Source organism: Lagopus muta, chromosome 27 (assembly GCF_023343835.1).
Source record: "Lagopus muta isolate bLagMut1 chromosome 27, bLagMut1 primary, whole genome shotgun sequence".
Taxonomy (NCBI): Eukaryota; Metazoa; Chordata; class Aves; order Galliformes; family Phasianidae; genus Lagopus; species Lagopus muta.
In genome coordinates, this window is record NC_064459.1 from 3653615 (window position 1) to 3668479 (window position 14865).

The 14865-nt window shown below is 51.9% G+C and overlaps 2 protein-coding genes across 2 annotated transcripts in view; one reads left to right on the forward strand and one right to left on the reverse strand.

Moving 5' to 3' along the window:
• LOXL2 (lysyl oxidase like 2) overlaps positions 1-5128 on the forward strand; it is a 35439-nt gene extending 30311 nt beyond the window's left edge. Inside the window, exons 11-14 of the mRNA XM_048928173.1 lie at positions 1104-1219; positions 1563-1699; positions 2310-2421; positions 3171-5128. Coding sequence (XP_048784130.1) covers positions 1104-1219; positions 1563-1699; positions 2310-2421; positions 3171-3250 — 445 coding nt within the window. The 3' untranslated portion in view covers positions 3251-5128. The remainder of the gene's footprint in view (positions 1-1103; positions 1220-1562; positions 1700-2309; positions 2422-3170) is intronic.
• Positions 5091-12723, reverse strand: R3HCC1 (R3H domain and coiled-coil containing 1). Its single transcript, XM_048928174.1, has 8 exons — positions 12641-12723; positions 12249-12383; positions 11455-11592; positions 9603-10728; positions 9055-9227; positions 7884-7954; positions 7023-7118; positions 5091-5315 (listed from the first exon to the last, which is right to left on the reverse strand). Exons 2-8 carry the CDS (start codon positions 12341-12343, stop codon positions 5167-5169), a joined length of 1848 nt encoding a protein of 615 aa, XP_048784131.1. The 5' UTR covers positions 12344-12383; positions 12641-12723; the 3' UTR covers positions 5091-5166.
• Positions 12724-14865: the final 2142 nt, after the last annotated feature.

The window sequence follows — 14865 nt, forward strand, 5'->3', positions numbered from 1 at the left end:
TGGTTTTAGAGGAAAGGAGGTAAAAAGAAACCTAATCTCTGGAGGAAACATTTCTGCCCCTTCCAGCCTTGCCCCCTTTTTATGCAGAAGTGTGTGCTGCAATGCTATGGGTTGGGAGCTTTGAGCCACAGTTATTTTTACAGCTGGGAAGGAGACGAGCTGTGCCTTGTGCTCAGCACTGCTGAGTTTGGGTTGGCGTTGAATTGTGTGGGCATTGCCTCCCTCCTGAGCCACACCGATGGGTTTTGGTGTCTTGGGGTTTCAGGACCTCCTGTTCCCAACGAGTGCTGTGGGTTTTCTCCCAGTCCCAAGTCTGGGATCATAAGGAGTGTTTTCCATCAGTATGGCCACACTCGTGCTCCCAGCCTTGACCCCATGTTGCACCCTGGTTCTTCCCATTGCCCTCAGTGCAGGTTCAATGCCTTGCTGAACCAGCATCGTGGCATAGAACACAATGGTCAGCATTACCCAAACCCTGCAGGGGGGGGCTGACTTTGCTAATTATGGGCCTAACCTTGCTAACTACGAGTCTACAGCCCATCTTGTGTGCTCTCTCTGACGCATTCGTGCTGGCACTGCGGCCCAGGTTGGGTTGATGCTAACATCTCCCCATTTCAAGCTATGGGATGGAAGGTGTGTGATGCCAGCTGTCATGTTGTTTAGCTCCCCGTGAAGCGAGTGCTGAGAAAGATGCTTCCATCTGTCATTCGTTTTGAGGAGGGGGAAAAAATGGAAAATAGGTTGATAGTGTGAGTACACCCTGTGCTGGTTACAGCCTGTTGGTACAGAGCAACTGAAATGCTTCTTGTAGTGATGACAGTGCACTAGAAATGATAACCTGGCTGCTGCTGCCATTACAAAACAGCGTGTGATCCTACCAAGGCTCTTACCTGGAAGCAGCTTCAGCACCTGATATGTGAACCAGCCCTGGGCTGGGAGCCAGCACGCAGGATGGTGCCCAGGGGAAGGTTTCCTGCCTGTGGTTTCTCTTCTTCTGCTCTTTCTGGTCCCCAGCACTTTGCATTGTTTCTATTCCCCCACGCAGCCCCTGAGGGGCAGTAATTAAAGAGCTGTTTTCCTTAATGAATCCTCGTGTCTTGCAGGCATTACCACAGCATGGAGGTTTTCACCCACTATGATCTACTGAACCTCAATGGAACCAAAGTAGCTGAAGGACACAAAGCCAGCTTCTGTCTGGAAGACACCGAATGTGAAGCAGGTATGGCTGTTCTATTCTCTATGGTATAAGAGAAACCCTACAGAGCCCGTGTGTTGAGGCTGCCAGAACTCAGCCTCTCACTTACAAAGTGCGCATGTTGTTCCCACAAAGCAAGGAATCCCCAAACTCTCCTCTGGGTGATGACACAGGAGAGGTGGCAGCTCTTCCCATGCGTGTTACTGGTGCATCCTTTTCATTACAAGACATTAAGCAAAGCAGCGTTGAACTGTCTCATCCAAAATTGTGTGCCTGTAGCTCATTGCTACCCACGGGAGCTAGGGAACAACCCGCCCTTCCCCTGACACAGTCTGAGAACCCAACACTGTGCTTTCAACTCCTTCAGATGTGCAGAAACAGTACGAGTGTGCCAATTTTGGTGAACAAGGGATCACTGTTGGCTGCTGGGATGTGTACCGACACGACATCGACTGCCAGTGGATCGACATCACCGACGTCCCACCAGGAGATTACCTCTTCCAGGTAGGGGGAAAGAGGTTTCTTATCCAGTAGGGGTGTCAGGAATGTCAGTCTTAAGTAACCCACATGCAGCCAACGTCAGGTAGTCCTCCACAATCCATGTGCAGCTAATGCCAGTAACACAGATAGGTGACGTGGAATGCAACGCGCTGTCTTGGACAAAGTTCTGAGGTTGTAAGCAATGCTTGCTTTGCTCGGGGATGGATGAAGTGCTATTCTTGGGGCGTTTGCAGGATTCTGTGCCTGCAGTCTGCTTTGAGCAAGGGGAAGGAGGTGGGGGGAATTCTTTGGTTCTAAAAGCAGCCCAGAGCTGCAGAGGAGCGAAGGGAGGAGGCATTATTTTTGTCTTCACTGCTATGGTGTGAAATGGGGAGGTGTTTGAGGGTGATGTCTTGGTGCGTGGGCAGAGGTGTGATCATGATCTGGCTTTAATTAAGGAGCCTCTGTCTGCTCCCCTCATGAGCTACAGTCACAGACTCATTAAAGTTGGAAAAGACCATTAAGATCGTCCAGTCCAACCATGCTGCAATGGAAAAGCTCGATTCTCTCCCAACCTGATCCTAGAATCTCACCTCCAAATAACTCCACCCTGTGTTTCTCCATCGCTCCTAAGGTCGTCATCAACCCCAACTATGAAGTGGCTGAATCTGATTACTCCAACAACGTGATGAAATGCCGGAGTCGGTACGACGGGCAGCGCATCTGGATGTACAACTGCCACACAGGTGAGAGAACAGCACAGCCCAACCGGCCCCAGTTTGCCTTAAAAATCATCAGATCCCTTTGAAAATGGAATGAAGTTGCAGGCTAAGCTGAACCGTTTTTTAACATGGAAAGTAACTCAACAGCAGCTGCCTGTCAACTTCCAAATAAAGCCCATGGCAAAGCCAGTTTCCATGGTTGGCTGAAGTTCCTCAAGGAATGTTTTCACTGTTTCTTTTTTATTATTATTATTAGTTTGTTGCTTTTCTGAAGAAAATAGTCATCTCACATTACAGCTTATGACCTAGTTCGAAAAGCCAAACCCCCTCCAGTTGGACAAAGAGCACTGAAGTGCTGGATGAGCTCTCCAGCTGAGCTTGAAAATACTTTTACTTCAAAATGCGTTCAGCTTTTGTCTCCAAATGAGCAAAAAGTGAGGCCAGGGCCCTATTGAAGAGCAAAACAGAGCCCCCCCTTTACCCTCACCCTCAAGGAGACCATTTCACAGTCCTGATAGTCAACAAAGGTTAGCAGAAAACTCAGCACAGGTCATAGCCAAGTCTCCCAAACACATCAATTAGACCCAAGACTGTTTGGCTGTTCCAATTATGGCAAGGCTTAATTAATGCTTAAATTAATTAGCCATGAACTACCTTGCCCTTCTAGCATTTGCTCTGGGGCCGTGTTGCAGCACGTTGCTCTGGCTGTGCGATGCCCCACGTCCACCACTCTGCCCGCTCCATCCCTAACCCTGTGTTCTCTGGGCTCACAGGTGGCTCCTTCAGCGACGAAACGGAACAGAAGTTTGATCACTTCAGCGGACTCACAAACAACAAAGTGTCCACCCGATAGAGCAGCGCTGCCTCCCGTCCCACTATTTAAGAAGCGAGGCTTCCCGCTGCGCTCATTTCCCCAACCACTGCGCCAAGACAAAAATCAAGCAAGCAATCAAACTCTAAATTAGCAAGGTAAATTATTTTCTAAAGCTGCCTTCCTTCCCGGTGTAAATGCTTGGACCACCTCTTGTAAATCCCATCCCCGCTGCTGAGGGTGTTGGGAGCAGGCTTTCAAACTCTACTGGGCTCCAACCTCCCCCCACCATCTTTATGTGTGTACACAGCTCTGGGCTGCAGCGAGCTCAGTTTGCCTTTGGTTGGGTATCAACAACCTCAACGGGTCTTGACCGTTCATTTTCTTCACATTTTGGTACTTTCAAGCTTGAGCTGAAGCACCACTGACGCATATTCTTCCATTTGTGATGATGCTTACCCTCAGCACCGCTGCCACTGCTCCATTTTAGCAAAGAAACACAGGAAAGAAAACAACATCGAAGGGTACCTTCTGAGCAGAACAGTCTAAAGCATAATTTAATACTGCAGCCAAACTCTCGCATTCAACAACCAACTCCCAGAACCAACGGAGCAGCAAATGCAGAACTCTGCCTCCACGTGCAGCACAGCTCCTCCACCACCCAGAAGCCGTGCTGAGTCCACAGGATCGTTGCTTCCCACTGCACAGCAAGCAATTCACCCAGCAGCCCCTACGTCCACCTACATGTTACCTTCTAAGCTGGATATTCCCTCTTTTGGAGGATGAGTTCAGTTAAGGCATTGCACCCCTGTACCCTGCAGAGGTAACTTCATGGCTTGCATCGTCAGGGATGCGCTGACCGCCTAAGTTGGCTCCGAGGATTTCTTTTTTACTCTTAGTTCAGTTCACAATGGTGCTAAGTGTGCTCCTCTGTTTGTTTGAGGACGCACGTCGCTACAGATTTTCCACCACAGCTACTTGAATAAATCGTTTCACCCAGAAAAAAAATATATATACGTTTTTAAATCCTACTTTCTATTTCTACTCCCCGCCAGCTGAGGGCTTTGTTCACAATTCCCGGTACTGAAGTTTCCTTCTCCCTCTGTGTTTGTACAGAAGGCTTCTACACGCAGCTAGAACTAATGGAGTGCAGCCAATTAACCATCTCAATCCACAGGGATCAACCCACCATCCTACCTCACAGGGATGTTGTGAGGCTTAACGGTTCTTGCTAACGCCTAGAGGAGTATTTCCTATATCCAAGATGTTGACACAGAGGAGAGGTTTTCAGCCTGCTGGAAGTTGGAAAAGTCCATTTTGTTCTCAAGATGCAGGACAGTGCAGCTAAAGCAGAGCCTGGGGGATGCTCTATTGCTGCTGCTGCAACTCAAGGTGTCTCTCGGAGCATCCCTTGCCATTGGGCTCTGTGCAAGTTGAGCTACTGTTGAGTTCTGGTTTGCTTCTCCTAATGAACAAATAACTGCTTTCTAACGGAACAACACAGGCAGGCTTCTATTTCAATGAGGAAAAAGCCCTGAACCTCAATGCCTGTCGCTACTGGGGGATATCTGAACAACAATATGACAACAGAGTAAACACTGAACAGAGCTTTTGACTCCTACAGATGCTCTGCTCCGACTGAATGCTGGCCAGTGAGATGCCCTTCCCTCACCCTGGTGCACTCTTAACAATTCCTGGTGGGCTTTAACACGAAGTAACACTTCCTTACATGCTGCAGAGAGTGCAGATGCTTTGGAGCAGAGCAGGGCACGGTGTTCTCCAGCACAAAGAGCAACCTGCAGGGCTCTGGAGCTCGACATCTCATTCAACTTTTCCCCTTCTCAACTCAGAAAGCAAAGAGAACATCCCCATGGCAACTCACTGTTCTGCATGCAGTTTAATATCACAGCCACGCTCATCTACACATGGTTGTTGGTTTTTTTTTGAGTGGAGATGGTTCACTCCTCCTGGTCCAAACCTTCTGGCAGGAGCCCTTCAGGGCCGGAGCTGCACTGCTGCTGGTGCTTCAGCCCCAGGGCTCGGGTCACCAACCTTCTTGCCACCACCGTGTCAGTCTGGGGTCTCTCTTTGGCAAGCTGAAGGAGTTCTGGGTGAAAAAAGGTAAAAATGGTGAAGCTGGAGGTTACTCAGGAGCAGTATTGGCTTACGTGCAGGACACAAGAGCAGGTGTCTATTTTCTGAGTTCCTTTGGGATGAGCGTTGCTATGAGCAAACCATCCTACCCCTACAACAACAAGTTGTTGTTCTTTTGGAAAGGCTTTCCTTCAGATTTTGTACAACAGCTTTTGTGCAACAGTGACGACATTTGGACATGAAGAAGCTCTGGTCCTCTAGTGGTCCATGATGGTTGGACCTGATGGTCTCTTCCAACCTCAATGACTCTATGGGGATGGGTTGGCTGATGTGACCTTGGAGGTCATTTCCAACCCTAATGTGTGTTTAAGGCTCTGTGGCTGTGCAATGTTCCCCATTTCAGGCTTTCAGGAACACTGCAGCTCCATTCCCTCCTCTGAGAACAAAGCGAAGGCACAGTCCAACCCACGGGGCCACACAGAGAGAGATTTCATCTCAGCATCAGCTCACCAAAACCAACAGCCTCCAGCCTCAAAAAGCACCAAGGGAAAAACGCCTGGTTTTGTTGTTTTTTTCTTTTAATCTGTTAAATCTATCGGATGCTTTAGGAAAAAACTGGCCAGGAGGGAGCAGCGAGCTCCAGTTCCTAGCACACGTCTGGCTTGCTGCAGTTTCATCCTCAATAAAGCAATGCACCAGAACCTTACCAAGTCCAAACTAACCTGGATTTGGCTGCTATCTGATCATTTATCAGCAACTGTTTGCAATTTATTATCCAGTTAGCCAAGTGGGCTTTTGCTTGCTTTTTCAGAAGCGTTATTCCTAAAGGCAGCCTAGCAGCAGCTTAAGGGAAAAGGGGGGGCAGGCTCAGAGCATCACAGCTTGGATGGTGGAACTGCCAACCTTTCTTTTAAAAAGCTGTTAAAAAATAATAATTAAAAAAAAAAAAAGAAAAAAAAGAGACACTGTCAGCTAATTGAGATCCAAACCTGCATTTGGAAATAAATGGCACTTGAAGTGAGTGCAGGGTTTGTATGCTTATAAGCTGATCCCACTCCTGCCAGCAGGGTAGAGATGGAGAATTTGAATGACAACAGGTGAGAAGTGTGAAAGCAAACCACTTCTTTCACATTTAATCGAGCTCAGGAACTTCTAACTGTGACAGTGTCCCTTGGAATCAGTCATGCTGACATCTGTTTAGTGCAGTGACTGCAGCTGTGCCTCCGTCAGCCTCTCTGCTACAAGATTCATGGCATTTCTTTACAGTGGCAAGTGTACCTGATTACAGTATGATTTTAAAAGGCAATCAACTAAATAAACCAATGTTAATGGCTGAGCTTAACCATTTCCTCTTCACTGATACTGAATAAAATTATGCCAACCAGAAAACAACTGCTCTGGGGTTTGTCTTTAATTGTGCAGAGCAGGGCAGAGCTTTTTGTGCAAACGTTTTGACATATCCACGTTCACCTGCGCCCCCATTTGCAGCTATTTTGGCTGTCAGAGCAACAAGCAGCATTACTGGCATTGGAAGATGTGAGGTAACAGGTTGGGGGCAAATACTGCCCTGCCACAGCCAACAAAGCTGTTAAAAGGAATGCTGGTATCCAATAAGTAGTTCCCCATTAAAGTGTCACCGTGAGACTGACCAGCCAGGACACAGAACAGGCAACTAAAAAAATGGTAGCATAGATATACATACACACGTTTATCATCTTACTTGGTCGCTGAAGTGCCTTAATTTTAGACTGCTTCGTCGCATGGATCAGCGGTCGGATCTTCAGTGAAGGGTAACGCCGCCCCAGGGCTTGAGATGCTTCAAAGAACAGAGCACAAAGTCAGCAGCAGGGGAATGGTGGCAGCTTTCATCACACAAAACCCAGCCCATGGTACCACAGCGCTGCACGACCCATGGGCTGCCAAGGCCGACTGATCCCAGGGCTCCCCTCCACCTCACATCAGTCGTTCCTTGGGCAGGAGGAGCTCTAAGGAAACACAAATTCCAAGGACCACACTGATAACTAGGAGCAAATCCCAAGAGCAGAGTGTGGGCGCTCAGGCTGTGCATGGCGACAGGTTGGTGGTTGGACGTGAGGATGGGGGAAGTCTTTTCCAATCTTAACGATTCTATGGGCACGGGGCTGACAGCTGACTCGGGGATCTTAGAGGTCATTTATGACCCTAAAGATCTGTTCTGTAGAGCACTGCCATGGGTTGCCCCATGCACGGTGGGTGCCCTGTCCCTGGGGACACCCAAGGTCAGGCTGGATGGGGCTCTGAGCACTTGGAGCTGTAGGTGCCCCTGTTCATTGCATGGTAGTCGGACCGGATGGCCTGGACAGGTCCTCCCAAACTCAAGCCACTCCACCAGATAAAAACTGAAATGACAAAACCATTCCGTGCAATGCGTAGCTCACCATACAACAGGTACCCCGGTAATTACCCAAGCCAATTAAAAACCAGTTCATCTTGCAAAGCAGAGCTCCCACGCTACACGCCTTACAGATACTCAAGTTTGATGTGCAAAGAAGCAAGGTGTGAGGAAGCAGAACTCGTGCCCAGGAGCCCCACAGCTCCCCACCTGCAGACAGGCTGGAGAAGATCCCCAGGGCGTGCGTGTCGTCCACCCACTGGATTTTGAAGCCACTCTCACTACAATGAAGAAAACAATACAAGAGTTTTGGTTCATAGGAAGAAAAAGCCACGTGAGTGAAGCCCACAGCCACGTTGAGTTTCCAAGCATTCAGTGTTGCCATCCGAGCACTGCGCCCATTTCACAAAGAGGGGAAAGGATCAGAACTACATCCAGTCCCAGTCTGTGATTCCCCCAAGGACTCTTCTTCCCCTAAAGAAGCTCTTGGCCAACAAGCAGCCTCTATTTCATGGGCTGTCTTGCAATACTGCCATGCACACAGTGCCCTATAAGCACCACCTGAGTGCTCAGCCACTTGCAATGAAAAGCAGAACTCGTTTGCGGAGTGGTTTGCAAAGCTTTGGATGAAGAGACCAAAGCAGAAATCTATTTAATAAAGTGTCGGTGGAAAATGCGAGCTGGGGAGTGAGGAGATCAAAGATTTTTCCCTGCAGCAGGGGAAATAAAAACCACAATCGAGCGCTCAAATTAGATCTGTCAATTTGCAGCTCAGTTCCACTCTCACAGCAGAGGGAAGGGAACACGTAGAAGAGGAAACACTGACAACAGACAGCAGCACATTTAGAATGCAAACAGTGCTTTTCAGCACAGGGGATGAGCGCTGCCAATGAATCCAACCCCCATGGAGAGCTGTACGAGCCCGCTGACCGCCCTATGGGGCAGAACCTTGCTCTGACCCCCCTGCTAATCCAATGTCACCCCTCCTGCACAGTGCTGCCTGCTCCCCGTGTTTACATAATACATCTTATCTCATGCAGCAGGATTGGACTCTTAATTTTCTTTCTGCAAGCATTTAGGTAAGCGTGCAATCCCAACACAGGCACTGGGACCTGAGAGCAAAGAGGCTCCTATGGAGCAGGTAGAAGCTCGCAATGAAGCCAAAGCAGCACAAATAACTCTGCAAGTAGGCAGCACTGTGCAGAAGAGAGACTCAAAGAACACTTCTAGTCACAAACTGCAGGAAAACGTCCTTCAAAGCACGGCGCATAAGGAGTCAGAGCACGGGGGTGAGGGTAAAATCCAGCACAGCATCATCACAGCCTGTGGTGCGCTCAGCTCTGAATACTGCTCGTTTTATGCCTCTCAAAAAGGCACTCACTGGAAATCTGAGAACACTTCCATCAGGTGCTCCGTTTTCAGTGATGGGGAGAAGTCGTAGATTTCGGTTATGTGCCCAAAATCCGCCTCGTGGACCTGTGTGTCACCATAGCTGGAATAATCCACCGTGATCCTCTCGACGCTGATGTCCTTCACGGTGAGATGACCCACGATCTGGGAACGGCACAGGAAAACAAATAATGAGTTACCATCACAGCAAAGACTCAAAGACCAAGAGGATGGTGGTGGAACCACCAGGACGTTCCTATCAGGTGCTCCCAGCGCTGAGCATCCTGACCCAATGCAACACCCAAATACGGGCAACAAGCTGCATGGACTGAGAGCTCACACTGGGCACCCACCAGATGGGACTTCGTGGCCAACAGCCATCCTGCAGGGTCCCACCTCGGTCCCTCCAACCCACGGAGGGTGCAAGAGGGTGAGCAGCCAACCGCAGAGCCTGGCACCAATGTCTCCCTTTGAGGACAACCCCTGAACACCCTCTTAACCCCAAAGTAACCCAAAGGCAGTGCCCACGGGATGCATTACCTCCTGTAGGAGCTCTGCAGTGCAGTCATCCTCAAAGGCGAGCTCCCGGCTCTGGGTGGCCACATTCTCCTCTTGGTCCCCTTTGGACAACCGCAGCTCATGCTGTAAAGCATCAGCCAAGCCTACAGGCTCCTTGGCCTCATCCTTGACCACGGGCTCGTCCACCCTGTGCTCCTCCTGCTCACTGGGACCCAATGGACCAGCCCCACCGATGGGCTCTGACACAAGCACGGCCTCACCACGTGCTTCCAATGGGGTCTGGTGTTGGGTGGGCTCTTCTTGGGCACCGCTGAAGTTCTCCTGATCTTCACCTTCTGGTCCAGAGGGACCCTCGCCCAGCTCCAACTCTGGCCTTACCACATCCTCGCCTTGCAGTGAGATGTTCCCACTGCCCTCCAGGCTCACGGCACAGCTCTTCTCCTGGTTCTCCAGCACCAACGTGGCATCAGAGCAGTGCTCCCCCAATAGGTGGGAGCTCTTGCTGGACCCCAGAACGTCATTATCGTGGCTCTTTTGGTCTTGGCACGGAGTCTCGCTGCCTTCTGGTCCAACGGCGTTGTCACAGCTCTTGCTCTGCTCTTCTGGCTCAGCTGGGTTTTCATTGGGTATAGAAGAGAGGGCATCTGAACAGTCCTTATCCTGACTGTGCTGCCCGGAGGAACTGCTGCTGCTCTCTAAGAAGGGGACATCGGTGCAGCGTGGACGACGGTCGCCATTTGTGCCATCATTGCTTTTTCCCGACTCCTCCCCAGCCTTGTGCTGCTCATCAAGCACCAAACAGACTCCACTGATGGCAGCGTTGGGTTCGGGGCTGCCTTCAGCCTCCCCCTCAAGTGCAGCTTTGGAGCAGATCTCCCTTTCTCGCGCCCCATCGGCGCCCGCCTCCTGTTCCCCCCATTCCGCCTTCTTACGCATCGCCTTGGGGACATACAGGGCTTTATCAGGCTTCTTCCGGGGCGGCCTCCTGATCCTGCCTGACCCCACACAGGTTCTGGATGTGTCCCCATGCCCATCCCCGCCGTGCCTCAGCCGGGCCCCCCGTGCCCCACGGCCCCACGGCTGTGTGGGTCGGGACGGTCGCGGTGCGGAGGCGGCTGGGTTTTGCTCACTGGTCTCACTGGGAATCCTGGGGACAGAAAACAGCGAGGTGTGAGCAGGAGAAGCACAGCGTGTGCAGAACAGAGAGGGAAATGCAGGAGCTGTGTGCTGGCCAAAGCACTGAGGCTTTGTTTTTCATTATGTTTAATAGGTCAACACGAGTTCATGCCTGAATTCTGCTGGGATCTTCTGTGTTCTGGTCTCCTATTAGGACACCTACAGCCTACTCTGTGATACATTAACATTCCAACCTTCCCCATTCAGAATAAGGACTAGAAACGCCCCACGTGGCAACTCACCCAACCAAAGGACACAATTATTCCCTCAGCTCATCTCTGTCCTTACACAAAAGTAAAAGGTTAAGCAGAAATTATTTTTTTCCATCATTAGTGATGCTGCGTCCCATCATTTCTAGAGCTCCTCAGGGCTGTAAGTATTGCTACTCTCAATTCTAACAAGTTCTTTACTATGAGAGCGGTGAGGTGCTGGAACAGCTGCCCAGAGAGGCTGTGATGCCCCGTCCATCCCTGGAGGTGTTCAAGGCCAGGTTGGATGGGGCCCTGGGCAGCCTGGGCTGCTATGAAATGCAGAGCTTGGTGGCCCTGCCTGCAGTGGGGTTGGAGCTTCGTGATCCTTGAGGTCCCTTCCAATCTCAGCCATTCCATGCTCCCTGCTCCTCTAATGCTATGAATAACAGAGGCTGTGCTTCAAAGGTGGAACAACAACCCACAGAGCCCCACAGAGCATCACAAACCTCACAGCTGAGTGGCAGATGACCGTCCTCCTCCTCCATCCTTCCCCAACAGAAAAGCTGCTCAGCAAATCCACGTTCTCCACAGTCCTGTGGATCAAGTAGCGGAGGCGGCTGGACAGAGGGGGGAACAGGAGCACCCTGCGAAGGCAGAGGATGGAAAAGGAGAAAGTCTTTATTGGCTCTTAATCCCCAACTCACTCCAGGTGTAGGGCTTTAGATCTGTGCCTTAAAGCCTTTCTGGTCTTAAGGAGCCCAAAGGTCTTCTCACATGCATCCTGCCCACAGCCAGGACTCTCATTTCTGCCCTCATCCCATGAAGCTGTAACTTCTTCTCCCAGTCTGAACGCACTGCAGCAGCCAGCAGTTAAAATATGAATGGTTGAACCAACCCTGTGCTGGATGCATGGCACTCGGATGGGTTTTCTGTTATGGTTTATTCCATTCCACAGCTGCCTCGGTGCCACCTCTGGCAAACGTTCAAAAGAAGCAATCAAACAAATGCTGAAGGTCACTGTCAGCTGATGGGATCTCTGACCAAAGCAACCCCATCCCAGCTGAACCCCCCCCCCATTTTGGGCCATGTCAGGGCTGTCAGGGATCAGGAATGGGATCCAACTCAAAGTCTGGACAAAGCAAAACGACGCAGCAAACGCATGGCCAGGGAGGATGGGAGCATGGCAGCACAGCGCCCAATTCCACAGCCGGGCTGGAAAAGCTGCCAAGGCTCCCAGCAGTGCCATGCAAACCCCATAGGGCCGATGCAGAGCAGAGTCCTGACATTTTGGTGCCCCTACCTGTGGTGCTGCCCCTGCAGCATGAATTGCTCCAGCTCCTCCGCGATCCTCCCCACGAACTCATCTTCGTTGGGAGAGAGAAAAACGCCGTCCATAGGGCGCAGCGCCAGGGTGGCACCGGGTGGAGGGGGGGGCCTGGGGAGGGACGGGGACATTGAGGACGGCCGCACGCACCCCCTGCAAACCTGCGCCCCTGCAAACCCCAACCCCGTGCAGCCGAGGCCTCTGCAAACCCAGCTGCAGCTCCACGCCACGTGCAAAGCCGCTGCACGCCGCTCCGCTCCCCAGCGCTCTGCGCACCCAAGCCTGCGGCTGCACCCCGTTCCCCCGACACCCCTATGGGGGAAGGCGAGGTTATGCGCGCCCCTATAACCCGTCACCCCCCCAAATACCTCCGGCCCCTCCGATCTCTCCCCACAGCCGCCCCCTCCGCAGCGCCCGCTCCCGTCCCGGCCCCTTCCGTCGGGCACCGCCCCCCCTCTTCCCCCCGACCCCCCCCCCGTCCTCCCCTTCGCCCCGCAGGAAGCGGCGGCCACGTGTGCGGAAACCGCGGGGACGCGCAGCCGTGCACGTGGGCGGGGGGAGGGGTTGCACCGCCTGGGGGTCCTTTGCGCCAATTCGACTCTTCCTTCTTCATCGCAGCGATTTGCGATAGGATCCAAGCGAACGGCGGCGATTTGCCGCGACACCCGACGAATCGCGGTGATTTCCCACGTCGCGCGCGTTTCCTCTCGCTGGGGCTTTTTGGACATCTTTTCCTCGGGGAAATCCCGCAGCCTGAGTTTGGGGCCAACCGAACCGAGCCAGGCAGCCCCGCAGGCGCTCACCGTGGCCCTGGTTCCACCTGTAGGAGCAGAGGAGATCCATGCCGTGGCAGCTTGGCTTGCTCTATGCAGCGCATGGTTGGCGCTGCCCGGAGCTCCTGTTGCTCACAATTATCTCTTAGATTGGCTGTGATTTCTTAAGAGATCCTTCCAGGCTCCTTTGAGCCCCCCCAGACCTTCGTATCCCCCGCCTGGAGCCTCTGCCCAACGAGAGGAGCAGCTGACGTTGGATGCAGAGGCAGAATCACGCAGCCTGCACCACTCAGCCCCTTCTGTGCTCCGTGCATTCACTTAAACACAGGAAAAAAATAGATATCTATATTAAATAAAACCAATTTGGGGGCAACAAACAGCCCCTGCCCCACGCTGTTTTGTGATTGCACAGAGCAGGACAGCCCTTTTCTTGGTCTCAGAGCATCCTTTCTTGCCTTTAAGCACCCTTTGCAGCCACGTTGGAAAGGTGGAAGCTCTGCTCCTTTTCCCCTGGTTGCAAGGTGTCCACGCTGGGGGAGCAGCTTTTGAGCCCAAAGGGACCTGGGTGCCTCTCTTGGTATAACTGGAGGTGTAATGAGATCCCAGTGAGATCCCACAACACCTCCAGTAGCACAGAATGGCTCTCAGAGCACTGGGGCTCTGTTATCCTGGGGGCAGGAGGAGGAGGATTTGGGATGGGAGGAGGAGGCTCCCAGTGAAGCTGTAGGGGAACGGAGAGAAGCAGCGAGCAGCCGAGCATTCGAGTGGGACTGAAAGCTCTTCAGTGCAAATCAGGATGGAAACGTAGCCTGCAAGAATCTGTTGGTTCGGTCTCTGAATAAGAGAGATGTGGTCATGGCTCAGATGTGCGACCCTAAAGCAGTCGCTGCCTCCTGTCCTGAGCTGCCTGGCCACGATGCTGCACAGTTGGTGTTTTGTAGAATCACACAACATCCCAAGTTGGAGCAGCTGCGTAAACAGGGACCTGCTTTAGAGAAGTGCTGGAAACTGGCTGAGCCACAGAAGGGCAGCGAAAGCCCTTGCGGATTGAAGTAACAAAGCCAGCAGGCAGCTCAGCATAACGCCCTTACCACACCGGTAGCATTTCTGTGACCTCTGCCTTTGCCATACACACTTCAGAAGAAAGCAGCAGCCAATCTATAGAGCATCAGCTCAGCTATGCTGTGATTTAATTAAGCTGAGCCAGTGAGTCAGGCTCTGCACGATCCCAGCTGCCCAAGATCAAATGGAAACGAGAGCATCATTCTTCTTCCCACAAAGCAGCAGCTCACTCCAAAACCAAACAGTGCACTCACTCCGTGACAGCTGAAAGAAGCTGCTCCACGTTCCGCTGTTTATTTCGTGAGGGTTTGTTTAATTGAACAGCTAATTAAGCCTTTAATAAGTTCCACTGGGCTCGTGCCTATGCCAGGGACAGCAGCTAGATGGCACCAAGCGGCGGCGCGCGGTGGTAACGCTGCTCCTTTCCTTCTTCCCAGGGCTGCACCGGAGGGAAAGATCCCATCCAACTGCGCCGACAACACGGGCCAGGGCTGGATGAGGCCCCGATGGAGCTGTGGTGTCTCAGTGCAGTTGGATTAGATGGCCTTCAATGGTCCCTTCTAACTCTAAGGGTTCTATGACAGCGGCGCGCTCCCTGGAGACGCATTATGCCATGCAAGGATGCATGCATGCGTGCTTCCCAGAGTGATTTATTCCTATTCCCTGTACAGGACACAGAGATGACTAAGATGTGGGATGCTTCTGTTAGCCTTAAAGGGAGCAGTGATAGTGGTGATCTGCCCTGCAGCATTTAATGC

What these genes read in the sequence shown, in the direction of transcription:
- R3HCC1 (XM_048928174.1), bottom strand. Translation starts at nt 12,343, where the DNA reads ATGGACGGCGTTTTTCTCTCTCCCAACGAAGATGAGTTCGTGGGGAGG. An exon ending in ATCTGCCACTCAGCTGTGAG is followed by an intron (nt 10,729 to 11,454) that starts GTTTGTGATGCT and finishes TTCTGTCCCCAG; the next exon opens with GATTCCCAGTGAGACCAGTG. An exon ending in GAAGTGTTCTCAGATTTCCA is followed by an intron (nt 7,955 to 9,054) that starts GTGAGTGCCTTT and finishes TCTTCATTGTAG; the next exon opens with TGAGAGTGGCTTCAAAATCC.